The sequence below is a fragment of the Solanum pennellii genome, chromosome 7 (assembly GCF_001406875.1).
Source record: "Solanum pennellii chromosome 7, SPENNV200".
NCBI classification, from domain to species: Eukaryota; Viridiplantae; Streptophyta; class Magnoliopsida; order Solanales; family Solanaceae; genus Solanum; species Solanum pennellii.
In genome coordinates this window covers 1,900,451-1,928,242 of record NC_028643.1, presented here as the reverse complement: position 1 = coordinate 1,928,242, position 27,792 = coordinate 1,900,451, and the positions used below count along the sequence as shown (strand labels likewise).

Sequence of the window (27,792 nt, the reverse complement as noted above, 5' to 3'; positions counted from 1 at the left end):
GCACGGTTTTGATTCGATGCTTGATTATTTTCTTGGATGGTGTCTGCTAGACCCATCGCATCAAGATGAATTTCTGCATCGAGTACCCATGATAGATAGCTTTTTCCCGATATGTCTAGAGCAAGAAATTCAAGTTTAGAGAGATTAGACATTATTAAGAAAAGGAAATTTATACCTCCGAGGCTTTTAAAATCTTTACTTGAACTGGCAGAGACTCGTGCTGATAACGTGTTATAAAAGAACTTACTAAAATTAATATACTAAAAGAAGAAAAATTTAGGAAGTAATATTCTTTCAAAGGTGTATGTATATGTTTCATATAGTGGCTATTTATAGCCATACATTAATGCATCACTTGGCCTTCTAATTAGCCAAGTGATGACATATCACTAATGGGAAGGTGTCATATGGCATGCATACACAATCAATAGTGATGCCACCTTCCAATTGTTGGGCCCACGTGGCACTCCACAATCAATAGTGATGCCACCTTCCAATTGTTGGGCCCACGTGGCACTCCAACTATTTTACAACACTCCCCCTTGGATATCTATGTAAAAGAAAGTACATAGATATACATAATACGCATTATTTGCTGTATATGAGGGAGTACTCACCACTATACTATAATAAGTTGGTTAACTCCCCTAAAACAATAAACAATTAAATAGAAGGAAATAACCTGAAACAAGTTAGGAAGTGAATCCTAAACTTTCCCTCGAGCTTTTTTTTTTTTTTTTTGAGACAATAACAACTTGTATTCTATTCCAAAACAAAAACCAGAACCTGCGACAATAAGTTACAGATTCCTAATTACAATTGTGGAGAGTACCAGGAAGATCTTTAATCCTATAGCAAAATTTACAAGGAACCTAAAACATCTTTAATTGATTCTACATCTACCATTTACTCCTGTTCCCTCGAGCTTTCCAATTGCTGAAAAGGTTGTATTATAGATTTCAATTTATTATCTTTCAGTACCTCTGTTTTCAACATTGGTACTGAATAATCCTAGATTTCTTTGTGTTTGGATACATTAATCAATTCCAAGCTGTATTATGCCTTCTGCAGGTTACCCTATCATTCTCCCTCGCGAAAATGAATCTGTGCTATTGGGGTCTGCTATTCTTGGTGCTGTTGCTTCAAAGAAATATTCTACTGTTCGTGACGCCATGAAGGCAATGAATGCAGCTGGTCAGGTGTGCGACTGTTTAACTATATCTACTTTTCTAACTAAAAGAGGAACTGCGCTAGCTGTTTGCCTTCCTTCTTACTTTTTAAGACATACATTTATTTATCGTTCATTCCTTTTCTCTAGCAATTTACTGTGCTTTTGCATTTTTGACTTCTAAATTTCATCGTCTCTGACTTTACGTCTCCTTGCTTGGTTGATTTGGGTAAAATTGTCTCTTTTAGGAACTATTCCATCCACACCCTGATGCAGAAAATCATAGAAAATAACTTGTTTTGTGTATAGATCTTGTTGGGACAACAGATATAATGTTCCGCGGAGTCTTTTACTGCACGTTCATGTTACTTGCTTACAGAGGTTGTCTTCGTTCTTGTGTTTGCTTCTTCCCAACGACCTAATGGAAAGACACTCCGTCTTCTCTCCTCCACCGCTACCCTTCTTGGTGCCATGCACCAGATTCTAGTAATTTATCTTTTATCTCCACCATGGAACCAGACTTGGCTGCTACCTCTTTGAAAAATGTCTTTGCCGTTAAGGTTCATTGTGCCATATTGTTCTTATGGTTTTCCACATGTGGTTGATGGCAGGTTGTTCATCCGTCTCAAGACATGAAAGTGAAGAAGTACCACGATGCCAAATACAGCATCTTCCGCGACCTTTATGAGCAGCAACAGAAGCATCGTTTACTTATGGCCGAGGCTCTGTCATGAGTTGTTTTCTTCATTGTTGTCGCGCCTATTGGTATACAAGTTACTACAAACCATGTCACCCAGGAACGAAGGAAAACGCGACACCAGTTCCTAGCCCCCCTCCTCTCCCTTTCTGCATTTCTTTGAACCACATTATGTAGTGTATAAAAAGTCTTTTGAAAATGTTCACCTATTCAACTATTATCACCTGTACAGTTGAATTTTGTTTGACTTGTTCATATCATATGAAAAATTGATGGTGTGTATAACTAAACTCATTTCGAAATGATTTAACACTTTTAGGTATTCTTCAATGTGTCCATTCCTGCTGCTTGTATACATTATACGTATATGAGAAATTCACGCTTTATTAAATCATGGTTAAATATTTAAATCATCATTATCAGTTGTTTACATCAAATCGATCTATGAATCCTTTGACTTATTAATAACATTTGATCTCTTTATTGTTTTGTCGACATTAATGTCAATATCATGTTGGTTGGAAGTTAGATGTATTTTTTCCCTTTACTAATTAATGCATTAAATTAGGAAGACTATTCTTCACCAATTTTAGCCATTTATTTACCATTTTATAATTTGACAAATATATATATATATATATATATATATATTATTGCGTTTTTGTTTTTCTAATAAATATAGAGTTGATTTCTTAAATAGTCATAAAGTCACCTGCTTTTTATAAAAAAAAAATATTGTTATCATGAAGAAAGGTGAATATTATTAAAGATAACTTTAGATATTTATATATAATAAGTAATTTAAAAGTATATCTTTTCCCTTAACATGGGTTAGGAAAAAAATAGTATTCTACAAACTTTTCTTTTTAAAAGTCAAGAATTGGAATTTAATTTGACATTTACACCATTTTCACCCTATTCAATTTTGGCATATTTCTGGCCCATGATTTTGACTTAATAATATTCACACTTAAATAGGAGTTTAGACCTTTCTCATGGTTGACTAATTCGAATTTGCGTTAGCATAAAATTTATTCAAGTTGAACACTTTTTATGGAGATCTTTTTCATATTTAAGGTTCGAAATTGACACCTTTAATTAAGGATACACGACCTACCTTCCAACCACATCCTTTATTGCAAATTGTTTATGCATAGCTTGATTATTATACATATTGACATAAGTACTTTCTAGTCTCCTTCTTATTTTCGTCTGATGCTTGTAATTCGAAGAGTAGATCTTTATCCTCAAGTGAATTCGTTAAATCATTTGAGAAGTTGATCAAGTCTTTCAAGATGGAGAAAAGCTATGTTCTTTTCCTTATCTTATTAGTCTTTCAAGAATCAATTTTTTCCCTATATGCAACAGACATGGAAACTTTGTTATCTTTTAAACAACTCATCATTACAAATAACTCTTCTTTCCTTTACAAGAATTGGACTACAAATAGTTCATTTTGTTCTTGGTTTGGTATCACTTGTAATCCACAAAACCAAAGAGTCATAGCTTTAAATCTACCAAACATGAATCTTCAAGGCAAAATTTCACCATCCATAGCTAACTTATCCTTTCTTACTACACTTAACATTAGTAACAACATCATTCAAGGTACTTTTCCTTACGAACTCGTAAACTTACCTCTTTTAGAAGTCATTGATGTTCATAACAATCAACTAGAAGGAACAGTTCATTCTTTTGTTGGTAATATTACAAAGTTAAAGAGATTGAGATTAGATGGAAATAGATTTAGTGGTAAAATTCCATCTGAGATTGGTAATCTAAGCCAACTTGTTGAGTTAGACTTGTCAGATAATAAACTCTCAGGTTCAATCCCTGGATTGATCTTCAGCATGTCATCGTTACGTGCTGTGTATTTGGTTAACAATAGTCTTTCTGGTTCATTCTTGGTTGATGAAATGAAGGGTGTGATGAATCTTGAAGTTATAGACCTTAGTTATAATCGAATCATCGGTGAGATTCCTTCAAGACTATGCCAATTCAGTAAGCTAAGAACTCTTGTTCTGTCTTACAACAATTTAACAGGTCAAATTCCGAGAAATATTGGTTGTTTATCAAGGCTTGAGAGGTTTTATGTGACTCAAAATGCAATAAGTGGTACTATTCCACTTTCATTGAGTAATATATCCACTTTTCAATATCTTGGTTGTGTGAACAACCATATAACTGGTACAATTCCTCGAGAACTTGGAAATTTATCGAACTTGAAGATGTTGGGATTCGATTTCAATAATCTTACTGGTGTAATACCAGAATCTATCTTCAATATGTCTTCTTTGGAGTACATTGCTTTCAGTGATAACAATCTCTCGGGGCGAATTCCAACCACTCTTGGACTTCAACTTCCAAACCTTAAGGGGATTTTCTTGCCAGATAATCAACTTGAAGGAGAAATCCCAATGTATATCACAAATGCTTCTAATCTTATTGAGCTGGAGCTGTCATATAACTTGTTCACAGGCATAGTTCCAAGTGATTTGGGAAATCTACGACAGCTTGAGTTCTTGAATCTTGGTGGTAATCAGCTTACAAATGAACCAGGACAACAAGAGCTTGGATTCTTGAACTCTTTGGTGGATTGTAGGATGCTGCAGTTTCTGATATTGGCTAACAATCCCTTGAATGGCGTCTTGCCTGATTCGGTTAGTAATCTTTCGTCTACTATAGAAATGTTTAACATAGAGAATGGTCAGATAAATGGAAAAATTCCAAGAGGAGTAGGCAATATAAGCAGCATGTTATCGCTAGTCTTGAACGGTAACCAATTGACAGGAACCATTCCACCTGAGATTGGTGAGTTGAAGCAACTTCAGAGGCTTTATCTAAGCAGAAACAAGCTACAAGGTTCAATTCCAGAGGAAATATGTGAGTTGGTGAATTTGGGAGACACATTTCTACACGAAAACGAGCTCTCTGGAGCTATTCCAAGTTGCATTGGAAAGCTCACTAGACTGCAAAGGCTTTCATTTGGTTTCAATAAGCTCACCTCAACCTTACCTTCAAGTCTGTGGGAAATGGACAGCCTGATTTTTCTAAACGTTACGCGGAATTCAATACAAGGGGAACTTCCTCTTGATATTGGAAAATTGAAATCTATAGAAGGTATAGATTTTTCAAGCAACCAACTTTCCGGTGTGATTCCAAGTACATTCGGGAACCTCATAGACCTCACGTATCTTTCACTCTCAAACAACTCGTTACGGAGTGTGATTCCTTCATCATTTGGCAGTTTGTTGAGCTTAGAGTTCTTGGATTTATCTTCAAATGAGTTATCAGGAAACATCCCAAAGTCCTTAGAAAAACTTCAGTTCCTTAAAGAAATCAATTTTTCCTACAACCATTTAGAAGGTGAAATACCTACTAGTGGTGTGTTTGCAAACTCTTCTTCTCAATCTTTTGTTGGAAATAGAGGTTTATGTGGAAAACCTATAACAGAAGTTTCTCAATGTGCTACGAATAGTGCAACGAAACGATCAAAGTCTAAGAAAAATGTGCTAGTAGTTGTCATTCCTGTGATTGCATCAATCCTCCTCATACTACTTGTTCTGTTCGTATGGATTAAGCGAAGATCAAGAAGAACAAAACTTCAAGAACATGATCAAGAGTTAACAGAAATCACAACACACCAGTTGATCACATACCGTGAACTTCAACAAGCAACGGATAGTTTCAGTGGCTCTAACATGATTGGTTCAGGAGGTTCTGGTTTTGTTTACAAGGGCATATTAGCTAATGGAACTACAGTCGCGATAAAGGTTCTAAATATGCTAAATGAGGAAGGATGCAGGAGGTTTGATACTGAATGTCAAGTGATGAGAAGCATTAAACATAGAAATCTTGTTAAGGTGATCACTACATGTTCCAATCAATACGTTAGAGCCATCGTTCTCAAGTATATGCCAAATGGAAGCCTTGAAAGTTGGTTGTATGATAAGGAACATCAAGTCTTAGACATGTTTCAAAGAGTTAGCATAATGCTTGATGTTGCAATGGCATTGGAATATCTTCACTATGGTTATGATACACCTATAGTCCATTGTGACTTAAAGCCTCAAAATGTTTTATTAGATGGTGACTTTGTAGCACATGTTGGTGATTTTGGCATTTCAAAGATTTTAGGTGAAAACAACTCCATGGCACAAACTAACACATTGGGCACTATTGGCTACATTGCACCAGGTAAACAATTCTTCTCTGACTACTCTTCCTAATATAAGGCATATTTTCGGCCATTCTTCTCTCTGAAAAATAAAATATTGGTCAATTAAGGTGACTTCGGTGCTACTTACTTTGCACGAATCTAGCTTCATTAATGCTCGGCTAAATCTTGAACCTTTGAGCTCGCCGTTCACTTTCTTAGTAGCAAAAGGGCTTATCTTTGCCCCTTATTGGTTGTGTCAACTAAACTGCCCTTCCATATAGATCGCGGTGACATGAACTCTATTGTGGACCCCACTCAAAAAATAACTTGAACTAAGAAAAGTCTACCACTTATAGACTAGGGTAGAATCAACTGGATTTAACTTGTATCCACTGATAGTATAGAAGCTTTTTACACTATCATTATATTTAAGTATTTTTTAACTCGTTATAACATATTTATTTCCTTTTTTTCTGTGTGTGTTTTTAGAGTATGGCTCGGAGGGAATAGTATCCACGAGTGGTGATGTTTATAGTTACGGCATAATGTTAATAGAGATATTGACAAGAAGAAGACCAACAAATGAACTTTTCAATGAAAACATGAACTTGAGGCAATGGGTAAGTGAATCATTTCCAACTTCTTTGAAGACAATTGTTGATGAAAATATTTTCTTTGGAGAAAATCATGAGATTTGCATATTTAATATGATGGAGTTGGCTTTGGAATGTACAAAAGAAAGACAAGAAGAGAGGGTAAATATGAAAGATGTAGTGAATAGACTTGGTAAAATTAAAGAGGACCTTTTACTCAAAAACAAAGAAGAAATAATCTTATGAGTAAATTTATTTTTAGTTTATGGTTTAGTTATATTTAGGGGATGTTACAAATTTGATCGCTCGATCAAAAATATTTATAATTACTAGCTATTTGCTATTCAATATATGTATATTGTATACACTAATTATACATATATCATATATTTATCGTTCTGTGGACGACTAATTAAGTTAATTTCTCTTATTTTAGCTATTTGTTGGTTAGTAATCTATTGACTGAGTTCAGAGACAGAGTGAAGATTTGAAAAAAATAAAAATAAAGGATTTTTTTTTTGGTTGATAGTGAGATTCAAGCCCGCAACTATTACTTTTCACGATTTCTTCCTTATCGCTACGTTGTCAATTAATTCTTTTTAGGGGTTCACGAGTTAATATACATATATATTTATTTAATTTTCTAATACAAATACAAAATTTACAGAAAAGTTACTGAGTTTGTCCCCACCTAACTTTGCGCTGTGTAACTGATCCTTTCTTTTTACCAACTTTTGATTTTTTTTACAATTTGATATCAATAAATTTGTGATCTAAAAGTTATTCGACCAAGTGAATCTTTTAGGGATTTTTTCTTTTCTTTTCTACTTTATGCCTATGAAATTCCTCCCCCTCAATCAGAGGCTTCGAATTTGAATCTCGAAAGCAAAGAATTAATTTTGATTCACTAGTTAGAAAAGGATTCAGAATTTATATTTTATGAATTCAAAATTAATAAAAGAGTGAAATCAACATTTACTTAAAATAGAAAGAGAATATTATCTTCTATTTGATTTAATTAGAAATTCAAAGAAAAACATCTATTATATAAAAAAGATGACATTAATGATTACTTTTTTATTCACAACATTAATTAATGATATCGCATTGATTAATCAATTAATTAATTAATTAATTAATATTCTAATTTATCTTCTAAGCTCCAATTTTGCAATAATCGCCAAAACAATCCTTAATGCATCCTTTCCATTGTTTGTCATCTGTACAAAATAAATATGTTAATGAATTTGAAAGAAAAAAAATAATAACAATAAATATAAAATATAATTTCAAAGTATGATTAGTTACGATTTGAATAAACGAAAATGACTAATCAACTCATAGACAAATCTAAAAATTGAAGTTTATGAATTTCTATAACAATATTAAATTAAGGATTTATTTATGTTACCATTCAATTTTTAGGCCAATAATTAGATTCTAACCTAATTTTCTTATAAGTTGTGTAAATATACCTTTAGAAACAACATATCGTAATATACTAATATTTCTCATAAGATTTTTCAATTTATTCAAAAGAATTTTTTTTTGTGTGGTCTAAAAGGTTCATTAACCAATTGAATTTAAAGATAAATATTCATGAATTTCTCAAATAAATATAATATTTAAATAAAAATACTAAACTCAGATAAATAGTACCTAATACTATAGATTTGCCCCTATCATATAACCAAAAACACATCTATAACTAGTCATAAAACGTAACCTACCGAAATATTGAAAATTTTAAAGATCTATATAAGAGAAAGAAAAATGACACGCCATACGTTAGTCCCAAGAAGAAAATGATCTTCTATAACCAGTTCTACTCAACTAGAAAAAAAATGATCAGATAAAGATCTTACACATTCTATTTACCAATTATGTGATGACTTATATAGTTGTTGTTTGATCTTTTATTAGAGTATCAATATCTTCTTATATGGAAATTAAATCAAATATATTTAAAATAATTGACTTTTTTTTTTGGTATGTATCATATATATGAAATTAAAGAATATTTATTTAAACAGTCAACATTTTTGTAAGACCATCAAATTTATTATTATTTTTATATATATGTGGAACTTAAAGGATATATATTAAAAATAGTTGATATATTTGTAAAAGCAATAACTTTAGTTGACATATTTCTAAGATCAACATATATATTGTATACACTAATGTGCAATAAATCTGTTATACAATATAGATTATTTGGAAAAAAAAATTAAGTAAATGTGGCTAGATTGTAAATCATTAAGTATATTGTATACACTAATTGCATATATTATATATTTATGGAAAATTTACGTAATAAAGCAAATGTATACTATTTAATTACTCATCATAGCTATAGTTTGTTATAATTATCGCTCACGACTAACATTATACATTAATTACGTGGGTTGACTTCAAGTTTTATAATTAATCACGTTTGTATATGCTAATTAGCCGGAATATACAAATACATATGTATAATATACAATTATTTAACCTATATACATATACAATTCATCTCTCTCCCATTCTCTGCCCTCTCTCGTTTGCCTCTCTCCTCCCTCTCCCAATTTCGCTCATCTCTCTCCTCTCTCTCCCAATCTCGCTTGCCATATATACAAATGCATATGTATATTATACAATTATATACATATACAATTTACCTCTCTCCCACTATCTGCCCTCTCTCGCTCGCCTCTCCCAATGTCGTTCGCCTCTATCCACCCTCTCCCTGTCTCGCTAGCCTCTCTCCTCCCTCTCAGGCTCTCGCTTGTCATATATACAAATACATATGTAAAATATACAATTATCTAACTGATATACATATATAATTCACCTTTCTCCCACTCTTTCCCCCCTCTCTCTCGCCTCTGTCCTCTCTCTCCCAGTCTCGCTCGCCTCTCTCCTCCATATATGTAGCTACGAATTGTAATTATTAAATTATAATTATAGAGAATAATTAAGTTATTTTTAAGTGGCTATATGTTAAAGTTCCCCTGTATTTATCTGCTTTTTCTTTTTTCTGCGAATGGCTAGTTATGTTAATTTGTCTTTTTAGCCATTTATTGCCTAGTTATTAACCTATTGACTGATCCTACCCTTTCACCAACTTTTGTTTCTTTTTACAAATTCGATCTCGATAAATTTACAATCTAAAAAATTATTTCAATCAGAGATTCTTTTTTTCTTTTCTACTCTGTACCTATGAGATTCCTCTCCCTCAACCCGAAGCTTCAATTTTGAGTCTCGCAAACAAATAATTAGTTTTGATTCACTAGTTAAAAAGATTCATGATTTAAACTTTATAAATTAAAATAATAAACAGTGAAATCAACATTTTACTTAAATATAAAACAAACATATTATCTTTCAATTAGTTTTTTAAAATAGAGATTCAACAAAAACACCTATATTTATTATATATTATATAGAAAAGATAGATATTATGAGTAGTTTTTCATTCACAACATTAATTAATGATATCACATTAATTAATTAATATTCTAATTTATCTTTTAAGCTCCAATTTTGCAATAATCGCCAAAACAATCCTTCATGCATACTTTCCATTGTTTGTCATCTGTACAAAATAAATATGTTAATGAATTTGAAAGAAAAAAAAAGTAATAACAATAAAGATAAAAAGAAAAAAATTCAAAATATGATCCGTTACAATTTAAATATACGAAAATAACTAATCCATTCATAGATAAATCTAAAAGTTGAAGTTTATGAATTTCTATAACAATATCAAATTAAGGATTTATTTATGTTACGATTCCATTTTTAGGCCAATAATCAAATTTTGATCCAATTTTCTTATAAATTTTGTAAATATAACCTTTAGAAAGTTGTCCTTCAAGACAACGTACCATAATTTACTATTTCTCATAAGAATTTTCAATTTACTCAAAAGAAATTTTTTTAGCATAGTCTAACATAACATGAAAAAAATAAAAAGATAAATCGACTGAACTCCAAGCTAAATATTTATGAATTTTTTAAAATAACTACAAAGTTGAATAAAAAATACCGAAATCAGATGAAGTGTATTTAATACTATAGATTCGCCTCTATCATCGAACATTTATAACTAATCCTAAAACACAATCTCCTCAAATATTAAAAAATCTCTAAGATCTATACGAAAGAAAGAAATGACACGCCACACATTAATCCCAAGGAGAAAATGATTTTCTATGATCAGTTACGACTCGACTAGAAAAAAATTACCAAATAAAAATCTCATACATTCTACTTATGGATCTTCTTTTAAATAGCCATATATATAACTAAAAAAACGTTTGTAACGCATCATAAAAATCTATTCGATTTTTTTTTTTGTAAAAGAAAGTTACCTTTGATTAAACTTGCACACTTATCAATTGAACAACCAAGATTGCAATAATCCATTGTAGAAAAAACATTATAATTAAGAGAAGAAACTTGACATTCTTTTGCACATGATATATAACACCCAGGATTTTGGAAACATGCTTTAATACAATCCCTAAAACATTTTTGATCCAATTTACAATTAACAAATTGTGAATTAGAGATCAAAATGAGCATTAAAATTAATTTCATAAATGAAATAATATTTGCCATATTTTTTATTTGGTTAACTAACTTTATGTTTTTGGGTGCCTTATAATATTTTGAGTCATTAATTATATGAGACTTATATAGTTGTTGTTGATCTTGCATTAAATTACCACTTATCTTCTTATATGGAAATTGAATTAAATATATTTAAAATAATTGACTTTTTTTGGTATATATATATATCATATATATGAGAATTAAAGGATATTTTAAGCAGTTAACATATTTGTAAGAGCATCAAATCTATTATTATTATTTTTATATATGTAGAAATTAAAGTATATATTTAAAATAGTTGATATATTTGGAAAAGCAACAACTTTGGTATATACATATCATCACATGATTATTTTAGGATATTAAAATAGTTGACATATTTCTAAGATCAACAAATCTGTTGGAAATTAAAGGATATATATATATATGTATATATATATATATTGAAACCTTAATCAGAGGTTTTGGGTTCGAGCCTTGGGTATGGAGAAAATTCTGTTGGGAGCACCACTCTCGAATGGGCCCTACAGTGCATGATCCGAATTTAGGTCTAATGTGAACTCTGGACACCGGGTACGTGAAAAAAAAACAAAAAAAACAATTGACATATTTTTGTAGGAGCAATAAATCTGTTATACAATATAGATTATTTGAAAGAAAAAATAAATTAAATGTAGCTAGATTGGAATAATTTGGTTTATTTACTTAAGACTTAAAAAGAGAAGATTTGTCATTGGAGTGAATGGTCCGTCTTAATTAAATGTCTCGAATATGAAATAAATCGTCTCAATTCACATACCTATCGAATGAATTAATATACAGAATTTGAACTTTAAAATCTTGTATATAAATATTTACATATTTTTAAAAATATTATGTATATGAATGATAGGTGAATGTGCTATCTATGAAATTTTCTGTAATTTTAATGAATTTATAACATTATAAAGAGTTACAGTTTAAATTAAAATTTTCATTTTATGATATTTTCTAACTTCAAAATGCCACTTCAACTTTTCTTAATTTTTTTTTTTAAAAAAAAAGGTTTTTTCTTTTAATATTAATCTAACAATAGTTTCATAGATTGATTTTTTCATTTGCAAAAATGAGTTTGAACTGCTAATAGCTCTACTTACAATTTTTTTTTATATTCTTAATGATTTAATACTATAAAAATCATGGTTTAATTAAAATTTCTATTTATTATATTTTCTTAACTTCAAAATGACACTTCAACTTTTTAAATTTATTTTAGCAAAATATAAAATAAATTGTGAAGATTAATCTAATAAATAGTATAGATGAACTTGTACTATTGAAAATACTTTAACATCTATTTTAATCCAATTTTTTTTTAGAAATACTCTTTCATTTTAGTCATATTTTATTTTGAATTAATTTATTCTTATCTAATGGTACTTCTTATATTAAAAAAAGAAAGAAATACGTTGACAGGTCATTAATATTATAAGTGTAAATAATTAGATTTGTCTACATTACTAAGGAAGAGATTACATTTAATTTTATTTAAAAAGCAGCTAATTAAGGAGAATATTATTTTAATCTCCCTGATAAAGGTGACTCTGTAACAAGGTGTACTCAAAAGTTAATTTCGAGATTTCTGATTAAGAGTGTTTAAGGATTACTTATCATTTTATTACAATCCTTGTCGGTAGCACTCGAAATTATATTTATTTGTCAGTATGTATCGATGTCCCTTGTTGATTTAAATATTTTCAATCAATTAATTTTTGGAAAAGGGTAAAAATTACCCTTAATCTAAGTGAACAAAAATATCCTTCATTTTTAATTTGATCCAAAAAAAAAATTTGCGTCTAATATTTTGGTCCAATAAAAGTAATTCTGATCAAGTATTAGCAGTAAAGACATTTATGGATCAAACATTAAACATAGAACAATTTTATTCATTTCACATAATATATGCCTCCGCATCTATTTCTAAAATCTGATTTAACACTATAACGAATCACGATTTAATTATTATTTTGAAATATAATTATATGTTTCATTATTTTGTATATTTATGACCAACAAGAGGAATCATATGCTCTTAGTATATGATAGGTACAAAAGCACAATAAACACATCATAAAAGTGTAACAATGGAATCACTTTTGAGTTTTGAAAAACATATTACATAAATGAACATACTTCAATAATTAAAGTTCTTTTGGAATATTTGAGCATTATTCGAATGTAATTATTAGCATTTTTAAATTTGAAAATTAATATATATAGTTTTGACAATTATGTAAAAATGTCGTAAGTGAAATAATAATTAATAATTTAAATTATTTAAAAGGTATAAAAAAAATTACGACTATTTTTCTTTTACTTAACTTGCTAAATTCGAATATTATCATGTAAATCGAGATGAGTCCGAACGACTATTGACTTATATTAAAATATAAACTAGCATGTCACACGAGAAGCTTTATTAATTGTACATTTGATGGCACAACTATATTATTAAGTCAGTGGATTAAAAGTAATACTAGGACAAAACTGATTATTATCTGCTTTTAATTCTTAATTGTCGTTAAATATGTATTTTTAGTGACAATTTTCACATTTTGTATATGTCCCTAGAACCTTTAGCGACGTTGATTTTAATGACACTTAATTAACTTTAGCACTCTTTATTAATGTCAATATTTAATGCCGCTAAAAATTATTTTTGTTGTAGTGTAACTGATAAGTAAACAATATTAAAAACACTTTTTAGTATTGAAATTGATTTAATTTTATCAATAGATAATTGTTTTTGAATAAGTATGTTGAAGGTGATGTACTATATAAAAACATTTCCAAATATTCGATTAGGCGTGCCATCTCTGAATAGGTCTTACAATATTCATTTTTATTTAATCGAGATTCCAGTACGAGTTTTAAAGGCCAAATGAAAAATAATAATAAACCAAAAAAAAAGAAGTGAAATACTAATTAATATTAAAATACATAGTATAACTACAACATATATTTTACACATAGTAATACACATATATCAATAATATAGAGGATATATATACATATAGTCTTCAAAGTTTTTTTTTTTATGTTAATGCTTCATATTGATTGTCTATTTGGTTTAGTATTCCCAATTTGTTATGCTTTTCATTGACAAAAAGAATTAAGAAAATTTATTATTATTCGCTTTTAAGTTAACGTGAATTTTAATTGTATCTTATAAAGTTTATATTCTATTTTCATTTTGACATGAGATTCACTTAAATTATTATATTCATCTCATTTTTAGAAATTTGTCAATCTAGAAATCTGTCAATCTTATTTGAATTATCCTTATTCATCATAAATGTTACAAAATGCTTAGTAAAAATTACACAAATCAAAACTTAAATTTATTAATATTTGAAGGATTAAAAGTGCTAATATCCCAAAAAAGAAAGAATATTTAAATGTTTGTTTGAAGCACTTTTTGTTTTTTTTTTCTTTCAAAAAATAGAATCTCCATTGAAGACAACTTTTGTTGTACTTTCTTAAAGAAAATTCTCAAAAAAGTTTAAACAACATATTCACCAAATTTATTTTGGACCCTCCATAGTGCCTAAGTTATTCCTTTTCTTTTATTTTTCATTCCATATTCGATAATTTTCGATAAAATCTCAATTTAATATTAGATATTTATATCAAAACTTTTGATTGTTCATTATATAAAGTACTCAATTAAGCATAAAATAAAATAAAATGGACCTAAATAAATAAAAATTGCAATATTCAAAATTAATATTTGAAATTTCTAGCAATATTGATCACATTTATTCTTTCATTGCATATATAATACAACTTTTTATTCAGTGTATGATATTCATATTGAGATTTCAATTTTTTTTATCTAACGTTCCATACTCATAGAACCTTTAATTAATCTAATTATCTATTGGGCAAACCGACTTTTTAAAAAATAATTTTTGAATTTTTTTATATGCTCAAAATGCCAAATAGTTATTGCCTCCATTTCATATTTGTTGACCATTTTTCTTTTTACATGTGTATTAAGAAATCATAAATAAGAAGATAATTTTATTAAATCACCCTTAGAAAACTATTTAAGAATTTTACAAAAAATATGGACACTTTGAAAAAGAATTATCTTCAAGGGTAATATAGGAAAAATTTAATTAATGTTTTCATGTTTTAGTAAGGTAATCAACTAATAGTACGAGATAACTACTTTTAGTAAGATGATCAACTGATATGAGACGGAAGGAATATTATTTAGTAACAAACTCTAACCGCTATAAGTTCATTCTTTGGATCTTCTTCCGCAAAGGAACTCGAACTTGAGACCTCCCTAAATAATCATTTTTTACATAGAACTCGAACCTAAAACTTCTCCTAATTGGTTATTTTCAACATAAAAACTCAAACTCGAAACCTCACATAATTGATTGTTTTAGCATAGAAACTCGAACATGAAACCTCTCTTAGTTGGTTATTTTCATCATAGAAATTTGAACTCGAGACATCTCCTAATTGACTTTTTTCAGCATGGAACTCGAACTTGAAACCTCTCCTAATTGGTTATTTTCAACACAGGAAGTCAAAATTAATTATTTTTTAGCATAGAAACTAGAACCTGAATCCACTCCTTGCTGGTTATTTCAACATAAAAACTCGAGCTCGAGATCTCTCCTGATGGATTGTTTATAACATTGTACTCAAACCTGAATCCTCTCCTTAATTGATTATTTTCAACTTAAAAACTCAAACTCGACATTAATTGATCATTTTTAGCACAGAAACTCGAACCTGAATCCCCTCCTTGCGGGTTATTTTCAACATGCAAATTCGAACTCGAGACTTTTCATGATTGATTGTTTTTAGCATTGCACTCAAAAACCTGAATCCTCTCCCTAATTGGTTATTTTCAACTTAGAAACTCAAACTCGAAACTAATTGATTATTTTTAGCACAGAAACTCGAACATAAATCCTTCTCTTAGTTGATTATCTTCAACATAGAAACCCGAGCTCGAGATCTCTCTCAATTGATTGTTTTTAGCATAAAAATTTGAACTTAAATCACCTATGCTAATCGGTCATTTTCAACATAGAAATTCAAACTCAAAAACCTTTCCAAATTAATTATTTTAGCATTAAAACTCAAAAACAATGTCAATACCACTCCCAATTGATTATTTTTAACGTAAAAAACTCAAACTCGAGACCTCTGTGTATTTGTGGTCATGTTTATTCCTTCATCACATACATATATTGACATAGCAAGTGAAGAGTATATACCTAAAATCAAAGATAAATTGATGCCTTGATTCCATGTACTCAAAATTTGCCAAGTGTCCTTCTACCTGGCATCACCCCACCCCTCCTCAAAACACCCCCACCCCACCACCCTACCAATTTACACAGAGCAAAGCATCAATCGTCTCAGCCATGGCGCCTTCATCTTCTCTCATTTCTCTCTAATTGATAGATTCCATATATATAGCCTCATGCTTTCAATTTTCACAAGCTTTTATGGCAACAAATAACTAGTTTTTTATTTGTTTCTATATCTATTTGTTATTTTTGTGGGATTTTTGGGTACTTAGAGATTAAAGATTCGATTTTTAGAGTCTTTTATAGGAGATTTAATACACGAAAGCTTGAATTTTGGTGGGTTTTTTCTGGAATTGGAAGATTCTTGAAAAGTTGGAAGCTTTGGTTGAAATCAGAATTTAAGAATGGCATTTTCTTTATAAGGTAATTTTACTGTTTTTTCATGTTTATTTGATTTATTTAGTTAATGGGGTGTGAGGTTGTTGAATTGTTTGTTTAATATTTGGAGTTTTTTTGGATTGTTTGAGTTGAAAGATTGGATTTTTTTGGGGTTTGGGAAATGAATCGTTTGAGTTATATATGAAGAATTTTGTGAATTTATTTGGTGATTGTGATAATACTGATGTGTAATGCTCATTTGGGTTTTTGATTTATTGCTGAATAGGGTTTGTAGAGTTTGATTTGTTGGCTTAGTATTTGATGTGTTCTTGGATTGACTTGAGCTGAAGATTGGTGATATTTAGTTGTTGAATTCTGTTTTGTTCTATTTTGTTGGGAGAATTCTTGAATTTGAAGTATTTGGTGAATATTTCTAGGCTATTGATGATTCTTGGTGGACGTGGTTGTTAACTTGCTCGAATTTTCAAGTAGCTGAATTTGGGTGGTTTTGAGGTGTGATTTTTGGAGTATTATGTGTTCTGATACTAACTAGAACGTTCGGATTCTGACTGCTAAGTGAGAGAGCAGCAAGCTTTGTAACACTCCATGGATAGTCCCACAATGACCAACCCTGATTCGGTTTCTAGTTCAAATGATGATACTCCACGTGTTAAGTTTTTGTGTAGTTTCTCAGGAAGTATATTGCCCAGGCCACAGGATGGGAAGCTTCGGTATGTGGGTGGTGAGACAAGGATAGTGTGTGTTCCGCGTGATATTTCTTATGACGAACTCATGACTAAAATGAGGGAGATCTATGAGGGGGCAATGGTACTGAAGTATCAGCAGCCTGATGAGGATCTTGATGCTCTCGTCTCAGTAGTGAATGACGATGATGTGGTCAATATGATGGAGGAATACGATAAGTTGGATTCTGGTGATGGATTTACTAGGCTCAGGATCTTTCTGTTTTTGCACCCTGATCAAGATGGATCCTTGCATTTCTGTGATGGGGATGAGAGGGAAAATGAGAGAAGGTATGTGGATGCTTTGAATAGCCTTAATGAATCCCCAGATTACAGAATGGGACAACATAATGAATTTCAGGTTACAGGTCCATTGGATGATCTCCATGGTGCTGAGCAGTGCTTTAGTCAGATGACTCTTGATGGTAGTCTCCACAATTTGAGGAGTAACGAGGTGCCTATACCTCAGGTCAATTTGCGTCACCTTAACATACCACATTTGGGTATAGCTCAGCCCCAACAATCAGTTAATCAGAGGTATAATGAAATGGAGGCCCCGTGGAGTCCAGCATACTATTCTCCTAGACAGCCGGGATACCTTGATCCACGGCCATTATCAGAGTTTCCTAATTCTCCTTCTTCGTCACGGTACTATTCTCCATACCCTGAATTTCAAGAGAGAAATTTTGATAGATTGCCTGAAGAGTACAGTCGTCTTCAGGTTAATCATCCATCCCTATATGATCACCAGCCTCAATATGCAGATAACGTAATGTTATTTCCGAATGGTCATGTAGTAGACAAGACTGGCTTTCCAGGTAACATCCTTCATGGTGCTACTGCATTCGAGGGAAACAGTATATGTGAGCATTGCCGAATGACTTTTCAGCGCAATCAGCCTCATCCTGATTCCTCTTGGAAGCCTGGAGAGCATTCCCTTCTCGATACAGGAAATGGATTCCACCAGGTTGCAAACCCTTGTGCTGAGTGCCCTCCAAAAAGAGAAATTTTCCCAGTGACTACAGATGCCAGTTTGCACCACTCATACTATCCTGTGGAACAAAATGATCTTCGCAGCCGCCAGAGCGATATTCATAGTCATGAAAGAGGATGGAGCGTGCAGCATCAATCAAATGCTCGAGTTGAGGAACCACAAATCCATGCGTCTGGAGCTGGTAGCAATTTGGTTGATGGCCATCAGGTCCTGGGACAAGGTCTTAATAATGAAGACCTTCGTCACATTCGAACTGGACGGGATCCTGGTAGTCAGGTATATCATGACCAGGTTGTAGGCACAGGATCTCAGATTCATCTTCCCTCTATGGAAGATCGTGGAGTTCGCTATGGAAATTCACCTTATGCTTATGGACCAGATACGGCATACCAGGTTCCTCAAGCAAATATGCCTGCACATTCTTTGTGGAGGAATATCCAAAACCCAAGTCATGGAGGTCCTTCTTACGAGGTTGGTAATTCACCACAGCTGGTCAATGGTTCTGCTAGTCCTGGATTTGTCAGGGGTATAATGGAAAATGGCCCTAGGTTGCAATCTGGAATGGAGAACCAAAATGCTTGGCTTGATTCTTCACAGAAAAAGATGGTCTTTGATGGTTTTTCCATTCCTGAATATTCTCTTGCACCATCCCAGAACTTGATCTCAAATGCTCACAACCAGGGAAATCAGCCCATGCATACTGCGGAAGCTATTCAGGCCCCAGGTGGCATGCAGACTGTTGCAACTCTGCAGGATCCGGTGTTAAAATCTGATTCCGGACCTTTCTTTGGTGATAGGCCAGCTACGTTGAGTAGGTCTGGGATAAGGTTAGCTGCTGATAAATGTGCCAGCGAGAAGGAGAGTATTATTCGCCAGGAAGGGGAACAACTACATCCTTCAGGCTTGGCTGAAGTCTCTAATATATGCAGCAGCAGTCCAACCAAATCACTAATGGACACAATTCCGCTGAACCCTGCATCTCCTGCGACCACTTGCCCGGAAAATTCTGTAAAAGAAGGTGTTTCTGCAGATACAGAGACAACTGATGCTTGCGTAATTTATAAGAATGAGAAGACACTAAAAGATCAGCTGACTTCCTTATCTGATGAGATTCCTTCTGCGGAAAAGGTAGCATCACAAAGTGTCAAGGATGCAAAAGTCGAAGTTCAAGAAAACGCTGATTCCACTCATGAGCATGACAGTGCTAAAGTGGTGCATGAAAATGATGCTGAGTTAGCTGTGAGGGTCATGATTTTATTAATATTGGTGCATCATGTATGTTTTAAAAGGCATTATTCTGTATGTAATACGATCTGTTGATTCACAGGATGACCAAGGGGGCTTGGAATTTGATTCAGACAATGACAATGTTAATAATTCCAAGATTGAGTCAACAAAGGCCGAGGAAGAAGCTATCGAGAAGGGATTGCAGGTTCTTAAAATCAGTTCATTTTGTCTCCTCTTCCCTCACCGTAATGAAACATTTTAATTCACATTGCAAATGTGATTCTTCTAGGATTATGGGGAAAACTTTTCTAGATAAATCTTGTGTCGTGTTATTTGCTTCTTAGATTTTCCCGAGGAGATTGTACAGAAAAACCTTCTGCATTTATTTGCTTATGTTCTATTCATTTTTAGTGAATACTTTCTCAGGTTTAGTTTGTTTCGTACATCTTATTGGAATAAAACTATATGCATTGCTTTGGTACAGACAATCAAAAATGAAGATCTCGAGGAGATCCGGGAGTTGGGATCTGGGACATATGGATCAGTATTTCATGGAAAGTGGAAGGGGTCAGATGTCGCTATTAAGAGAATCAAAGCCAGTTGCTTTGCTGGTAGGCCATCTGATAGGGAACGTCTGGTATGTCCTTAATGTATACATATATATTTTTTTTCTCAAAACTTCTTGTCTGTAATTCTGTTCCAAATGTGGAATATAGTTGTTTGCAGTAGATATTGCACTTGTTTCCGGGTAATAAGATGCTCAGGAGCTACCAAGGAGTAGTAATATTTTAGAACAGTCAGTAAACCAAGTTCCTTCAAGGGTGGATGAGTGCCTGTAAAAAATAGCTAAAGTTACTATGGGACAAACCTATTTTTACTATAATTTTCTAAGTTGTATGTATTTTAGGAAATCAACCTTTGACCCGGAGGTCTTAAAGCACTCTGACGTCTGATCTAAAGAATATTTCCTAGATGAATCAAATTTTGGCTTAGGCAGTGAACTCTGAAGACATTCCTGTTCTGTGAACTATATCGATATGTAGTAGGTAGCACTGTTTCCAATTGTCACTAAGTTATATTACAATGAGCTATGACACTTGCCGTTTTGGGATCAGTTTTATTTTCTGCTTTAAGATGACCGCTCTTTCTTATCATATTTATTTTGAATGTCTGCACAGTAAAAAACATAAAGATTCATTATTTTATTATCCTAAATGAAGACGAGGAAGAATAAGCCAATTTAGTTGTTATCCATAATGTAGGGCTTTTGAGGTAGATGCCTTTTACACTCATCATACTTTCTCGCCTTCTCAGTGTTGACAAGAAAAGCCAGGTCTAACCTGTGCTGTGCACCTTCTAATCAGAAGTTTTGTAACACTACTTTAGCCATTTTCTACCCAAATTAGGAAGAAAATTAGAGGAAGAAGTTGAAAAAAGGGACGTAAATGACATTGGCCAAGTGTGGTCGAGCATTTTTATTACCACTTCTACTTATGACTGAGTTCGTATGATGAAAATTAATTTGAAGCTACCTTTTGCTTATAGCGCCTCTTTGTTCCATTGTGTCTTTATTCTCCAGAATTAGTATATATTTTGAAGCCGATCTTAATGTCCTCTTCTATTCATTAGATCGCAGATTTCTGGAGGGAAGCTCTGACATTGAGTTCACTGCACCATCCAAATGTTGTTTCTTTTTACGGTGTAGTTCGTGATGGACCAGATGGATCTTTAGCAACTGTTACAGAATTCATGGTCAATGGATCATTGAAACAGTTTTTACAGAAAAAGGACAGGTACATTTTGCTTTTCAGATATCTAGTTGGATTTCATTGTTTCCTACTTAATTTGAAGGACATTATCAATATTCTAGGTAGTATAAATTCCAACATATCTTTGATAACATATTTATTCAACAGGACTATTGATCGCCGTAAAAGGCTTATTATTGCCATGGATGCTGCTTTTGGTATGGAGTATCTGCATGGAAAAAACATTGTTCACTTTGATCTAAAATGTGAGAATCTGTTGGTAAATATGCGGGATCCACATCGACCTGTCTGCAAGGTATGATGGATGCTCATATACTCATATTTGATAGTCAATATACTCATATTTGATAGTCAATATCCTTGAGCACCACATTTTAGTTGTTTAAATATTTCAGTATCATTATACAACAAAATATCCTATGTAGTTCCTCTAGTGAGGATTAGAGAGTGCAGTGTGTACACAGATCTTGACCCTACTGTGGGAGGTAGATAGGCTGTTTTCGATAGATAGACCGTTGGCTCAACAAAATAACTGGGTGTGAAGAAATCAAGACAGAATACTATACAAGGCATGACAAAGCATTCTGAAAAAGGAACGGTAACTTCGAAAAAAATATTTTGATGGATGGATTACAAGGTACAATATGTAGTAAATGAAATCAAGAGAACAAGAACCTACAAGAGTAATACTACTTTGTATTGAAGGATAAGCAAGACTACACTCAACTACCCACTAACCTACAAGAACCTACTTTCTAAGGATAAGCAAGTACCATTTTCTGAAACTAAAAAGGCACTTTGATTTGTTAAGTTCAGTAAAGCTGTAGCTCTCGTACTGTATTGGATATCTGTTGTTCCTGACCCTACATTTCTTTTACTTCAGATTGGTGATCTTGGCCTATCAAAGGTGAAACAACACACCTTGGTCTCAGGAGGTGTTCGTGGCACTTTACCCTGGATGGCACCAGAGCTCCTAAGTGGAAAAACTAAGGTGACAGAGAAGGTAATGTCCTGTCTTTAGATGTGGAACTCATCTTTTACTGTGTGCTCTTTCATGAAGTGATCATTATATTATCTGTGATGCAGATTGATGTTTATTCTTTCGGAATTGTTATGTGGGAGTTGCTCACTGGTGATGAACCATATGGAGATATGCATTGTGCTTCAATAATAGGTATGTGGCCATTTCCTAAGACATGTTTTTCTTTTTCGCTTTGTTTGCTAGAGAAATCAATCTCCCTCTACTTGCTTCCATCAGTTTGAGACTTCCCTACCCTTTCCTTGAAAATAAATGCTTTTAGAGAACCACCGCTCCAGAAAATGATTAAGAAAGAATTAGACAAATTCAGAGGTGTGTTTTGATAAATAGCATGGAGAATAGCTCTGTTACTTGAGGGATTACTCATCTTTTTTGAATGATTACATAGGAGGAATTGTTAACAATACACTGCGTCCCCAAATTCCGACATGGTGTGATCCCGAATGGAAAGCGCTAATGGAGAGTTGTTGGGGCCCTGATCCTGCAGAGAGACCATCATTCTCGGAAATCTCTCAGAAATTGAGAACTATGGCGGCGGCAATGAATGTCAAATGATACTATTTGCCATACTCACTCCTTCCAATATAGTCATTTACATATTGACCGAGAAAGATCAAAATAAATGGTATCCCGTGTTTTTGCTTCAAAGTTGTTATCGTCTACCTAGAAGCTATAATAAACATTTCTTATATATGTTTTCTCGTCCGATGACTTCATATGCCTATTTATATTATGAAGTCATTACAACTCGGACATTCTAGCGGCCTATTTCCTATGATCTCGAAGCAGATCTGTACGTCTATCCGTCTTCATGCAGGAAGTTATTTTCTGGAAAAGATCACCGGTGTTGGCTGGAATTCGACTTTGTGAAGGTCGGTATATGTTAACGTGCTATTGCAGTTCATTCAGATATTGGTTTTTTGTTGTTTCAGATATCTGTTGGAACTGGTAAAGGGGAGTTGTACATAGATTAATGATAATTTATACATCTGAAGTTATATGAATTTTCAGTTTCAGTATCTCACATTAAGATCATATGGAGTGTAGATTATCTGAATTTTGCAATTGTTATATGCACAAATTTAGTCTCTTGTGGACCGATGAATACTTTCGATCAGTATAATTTATCTTGATATAACATGTTTTACGATTATTTTACGATGTTGATGCATTGAAGCGTATCTCTTTTCATGCATCATGATTTATATTTGTCACACCCTAAGTCTGAAGGATCGAACATGCATCTGATATGATGGGTGTTACATTATTTCTTGCATACATTTTTACGACTATGGTTTTTTTAAGACGATTCATTTAGTATATGGAGTACTAGTAGTCCTTCATGTTCTATCTCTACTCTTTCAAATTTATCGAAAAAGCACATCTCGATTTCAAGCTGGTCAAAATTTCGATGTTAGACCTTTGATTATTGATCTATCAAGAAATCTCTCATTTCTCTAATTGAGATATCCTCAAAGATTGTATCACAAGATTTGAAACTCGATGAACAATGAGTCTGTCTGTCTGTCCTTTTTCATCGAGTCATCCTAATAATATCATATATAACAATGAGTCTGTTTGTCTATCTTTCTTCATCGGTTCATCCTAATACAATCATATATAACAATGAGTCTGTCTATGAGTCTATCTTTCTTCCTCGGTCCTTATATCATCATATATAATAATGTATCTGTCTGTCTATCTTTCTTCCTCGGTTCATCCTAATATCATCATGTATAACAATGAGTTCGTCTGTCTATCCTTCTTCTTCAGTTCATCCTAATACCATCATATATAACAATAAGTGCGTCTGTCTATCCTTCATTCATCGGTTCATCTTAATACCATCATACATAACAATGAGTCTGTCTGTTTATCCTTCTTCAACGGTTCATCCTAATACTATCATATATAACAATTGCATATGTCTATCTATCCTTCTTCTACGTTTCATTCTAATACCATCATACATAACAATGAGCTATCTGTCTATCTTTCAGTTCATCCTAATATCATCGTATATAACAACAGGTTTGAACTCGTGATATACGCCTTCTTTCACCTATCACATACCATTGTATATGGACACCAAAAACCACTCTTTTATACAGGCCAACTATAAAGCTTTTGTATCAAAAGTATACATTATAATGATTGTCCTCTTACCTTTGCTACTAACTCTTTTTATATTTTTTTTCTATCTTTTTGATAGCTGTTTTAAGGATATAATACTTTTATCTAATCTAAAAAAGAGATGCATGAAACTAAACATAAAGTTATTAACAACACTTAATTTAGAGAAACTTTATGATATTTTATAAAAATATACACAAAAAAATTGATATTATACTATTGTTCCAACCTACCAAACCAACCTAATTAGACAAGCTAGTGTTTGTATAAACACCTAGTTGACTTAATTCCTTTTTATTTCTTTTTTCATATATTAGTTTCTTGATATTTGCATGGACCAATTAGATTAAAAAGTGAATTTTAATTTAAAAAAACATTATAAATAGTAAAATCAAAGGTCAAATTCCATTACATCATCATTAATTCTACTTGTTAATCTTTCTAGAAAGTAAGAAACTTCATTTTTTAAATTTGTTTTTGTTTTTACTTTTTTTTGTACCTAATACACGGCATTGTACTTTTTAATAAAAAGTCAATTTCTTGTACATGTTCATTTTGACTTGTTATATGTCAAGTGAACAATACTTAAGAGTAAAACAGTAAAAAAAATAATTAAAAAATAGAGGGTCATTTGCGCCTATGCCAATCTTCAATTTATGTCCCCAACCATATATATATATACTCTGTTTAACAATTTATATGACATAATTTGACTTAATATGGGGTTTAATAAAAAAAACTTTTGAAATATGTTGTCGATATAAGTCATATATATTTGTCTGGCTGTAAAGCATTTCATGAGGATAATATAAATATTTTAAAGTTAAAATAATTATTAGAGAAAAAATGCACAAGTATCCCCTAAACTATGACCGAAATATCAAAGACACATCTTAACTAAACTAAGGTCCTATTAATCCTGAACTTAATTTTTTTTTTGTTGATAATTTTGTGCACCTTTTTGGCTTACGTGGCACTCAAATATTTTTTTTGCGCCTCAATTTGTGGAATTACGGAGTGTATTACGTAAGACAAAAGATGCACAAAATTACAAAAAAATAAGTTTAGTAAGGTAATAGGACCTTATGAAATTTCGGTATAGTCTAGGGAGTATTTGTGCATTTTTTCTAATTACTAAATATAAAATTGTGTCTATCTTTTTTTTGGCACTTGTTAAAAAAATTAAAAGTCGTATAAATTCTTTTAGGGTATGAATTATATTTTCATATTATAATATCTTGTATGTTAAGATATGTCTGACTTTAGTGTTTTGAAGAGTAAAATATACAATTTTATGAAGTATATAAAACCACATTCGTTTGACTTTTTACAATGTAACCATATTGTGAATATTGGGATAGAGAAACAAACGATTAATTAATTACATCGACAGAATCAAAATTTTCACTTATGAAATTAAAAATATGAACGTACAAAGAAAAATAAAGAAATTAATCATATCTATTAAATTGTATAAAAAATAATTTTGAGTTCGGTCAGATAAACTTCCTTGCACCTCCCTACCTCCACCCACGTGTGCTTGAATGAATGAAATTTCTCTACACTTAGTCGAAAGATTCAGATTCGAATCTTAAAAATAAAACTCTTTCGATAGATAATATTTTCTTTTAAATACACCATATGCTACTTAAATTTGATGAATTAATTAGGTTAACAAAATTTCAAATACTAGATATTTTGTGGTAACTTAACTATAAAGTGATCAAAGAGATAAGGCCAAGTAAATTTCTTTGGATGCCACATTATGATATAATTCATTATGGATTTGTTAAAATGAGGGGTTGACAATGTTACATATGAGTTAAAAAATTGAAGGATTAGGAATACTCAAATTATGCTAAGCTATTTTTTTTTTATTTTATATAGTATTATCCAACAAAAAGTGCATGAAGTGATAATAACACTTGTATTAATTTATGATTGCATATTAATTATTGTTGAAGAAAAACAAAAGTCATTAAAGGTCTCCTTCAAAGAATATTTGGTTATAATAGATTGTATAAAAAATTAATTATTTTTTTTAGAAGTTTATGTGTATCAAGAGTCCATATATTGGGGCATATTTGTCAACCCTATTGTAATTAAGGTCATATAATATATAATTTTTTTGAGTCCTAGGTCTATATAGTACAATACCTTATAATATTTAAATTAAATAAATTAATTTCTCTTAATTCCCTAATCTCTTTCATAAATCTTTGTTTTGTGGGTTATCATAGTATATCATAATATATAGTATTTTTTGCATAGAATAGGGTGTAAAAATGAATGATTTTTGAACACTAAAATAAGTTCAAAAACAGTACTTTTTCTTTAAAAAAAATTAATATAAAACTTCTACTCACCCTCTTAATCTACACTATTTGCAGATTCATATTATGATTTTTTCCCAATTTTCTTTCAAAAAATTAATAAAAACTATACATTTTAGCCTTAGGTAGCTTATGATAATTGAGATTCCATAAGTCAAAAGACACATACTTAGCATAAAAAAAGATTAAAACTAATCAATCACTTGTACTATATGAGAGATTAATTAGGCTAAAAAATATTGTGGGGTTGTTTTGGTAGAAAAAAAAGGTATTGTGTCCTAGCTACATATTAATTAGGTGCATAAAGTTCATTACTTATACTGTTTTACTCTTAATCAGAAGTTTTGAGTTTGAGCTGTTGAATCCTGTTATGAAAACGCTACCCTCAAATGAATTCTGTGATACGTGTATCGAATTTAATTGAAGCTCTAATGGACTCAGGAGGGCGAGTAAGAAAAAAAGAAGTGCATAAAGTAAAGTCAATTTAAGTTAACACCAATGATGCAACATTATTATTTTTGGTGTTTAGCCAACAAACATCCATACTTATCTAGTTATATTATCAATAATACTAAAAGTTATTGATGATATGATATATTTTCACCATTTTTTTGGTACTCGTCACCCCCCCCCCCCCCC

General features: G+C 31.6%; 3 protein-coding genes across 7 annotated transcripts in view; all 3 read left to right on the top strand.

Annotated features, from left to right (window-relative positions):
* The window catches only part of LOC107026233 (FGGY carbohydrate kinase domain-containing protein), an 11,544-nt gene extending 9,349 nt beyond the window's left edge, over positions 1 to 2,195 (top strand). The window contains exons 14-15 of one of the 2 annotated variants that reach the window (XM_027918476.1): positions 1,072 to 1,199; positions 1,780 to 2,195. In XM_027918476.1, the coding sequence (XP_027774277.1) occupies positions 1,072 to 1,199; positions 1,780 to 1,902 (251 nt within the window). In that variant the 3' untranslated portion in view covers positions 1,903 to 2,195. The remainder of the gene's footprint in view (positions 1 to 1,071; positions 1,200 to 1,779) is intronic. The other variant, XM_015227130.2, reaches the window with a different exon arrangement.
* Positions 2,196 to 3,032: 837 nt separating this feature from the next.
* On the top strand, positions 3,033 to 7,017 carry LOC107024480 (probable LRR receptor-like serine/threonine-protein kinase At3g47570). The gene is made up of 2 exons (XM_015225465.2): positions 3,033 to 6,062; positions 6,514 to 7,017. Exons 1-2 carry the CDS (start codon positions 3,161 to 3,163, stop codon positions 6,861 to 6,863), a joined length of 3,252 nt encoding a protein of 1,083 aa, XP_015080951.1. The 5' UTR covers positions 3,033 to 3,160; the 3' UTR covers positions 6,864 to 7,017.
* Positions 7,018 to 16,587: 9,570 nt separating this feature from the next.
* LOC107026070 (probable serine/threonine-protein kinase roco5) lies at positions 16,588 to 23,794 on the top strand. 4 transcript variants are annotated; one of them, XR_003579346.1, is made up of 10 exons: positions 16,588 to 16,960; positions 17,353 to 19,897; positions 19,980 to 20,084; positions 20,364 to 20,516; positions 21,509 to 21,672; positions 21,796 to 21,943; positions 22,532 to 22,651; positions 22,735 to 22,822; positions 23,076 to 23,312; positions 23,505 to 23,794. XR_003579346.1 is itself a non-coding variant. In XM_015226913.2 (9 exons), the coding sequence occupies exons 2-9, from the start codon at positions 17,522 to 17,524 to the stop codon at positions 23,240 to 23,242; spliced, it is 3,321 nt and encodes a 1,106-aa protein (XP_015082399.1). In that variant the 5' UTR covers positions 16,588 to 16,960; positions 17,353 to 17,521; the 3' UTR covers positions 23,243 to 23,794. The 4 variants fall into 4 exon arrangements, 3 of the variants coding, with proteins under 3 accessions (XP_015082399.1, XP_015082400.1, XP_027774166.1); XM_015226913.2 differs by having other exon boundaries at positions 23,076 to 23,794; XM_015226914.2 differs by having other exon boundaries at positions 16,590 to 16,960; positions 17,353 to 19,891; positions 23,076 to 23,794.
* Positions 23,795 to 27,792: the final 3,998 nt, after the last annotated feature.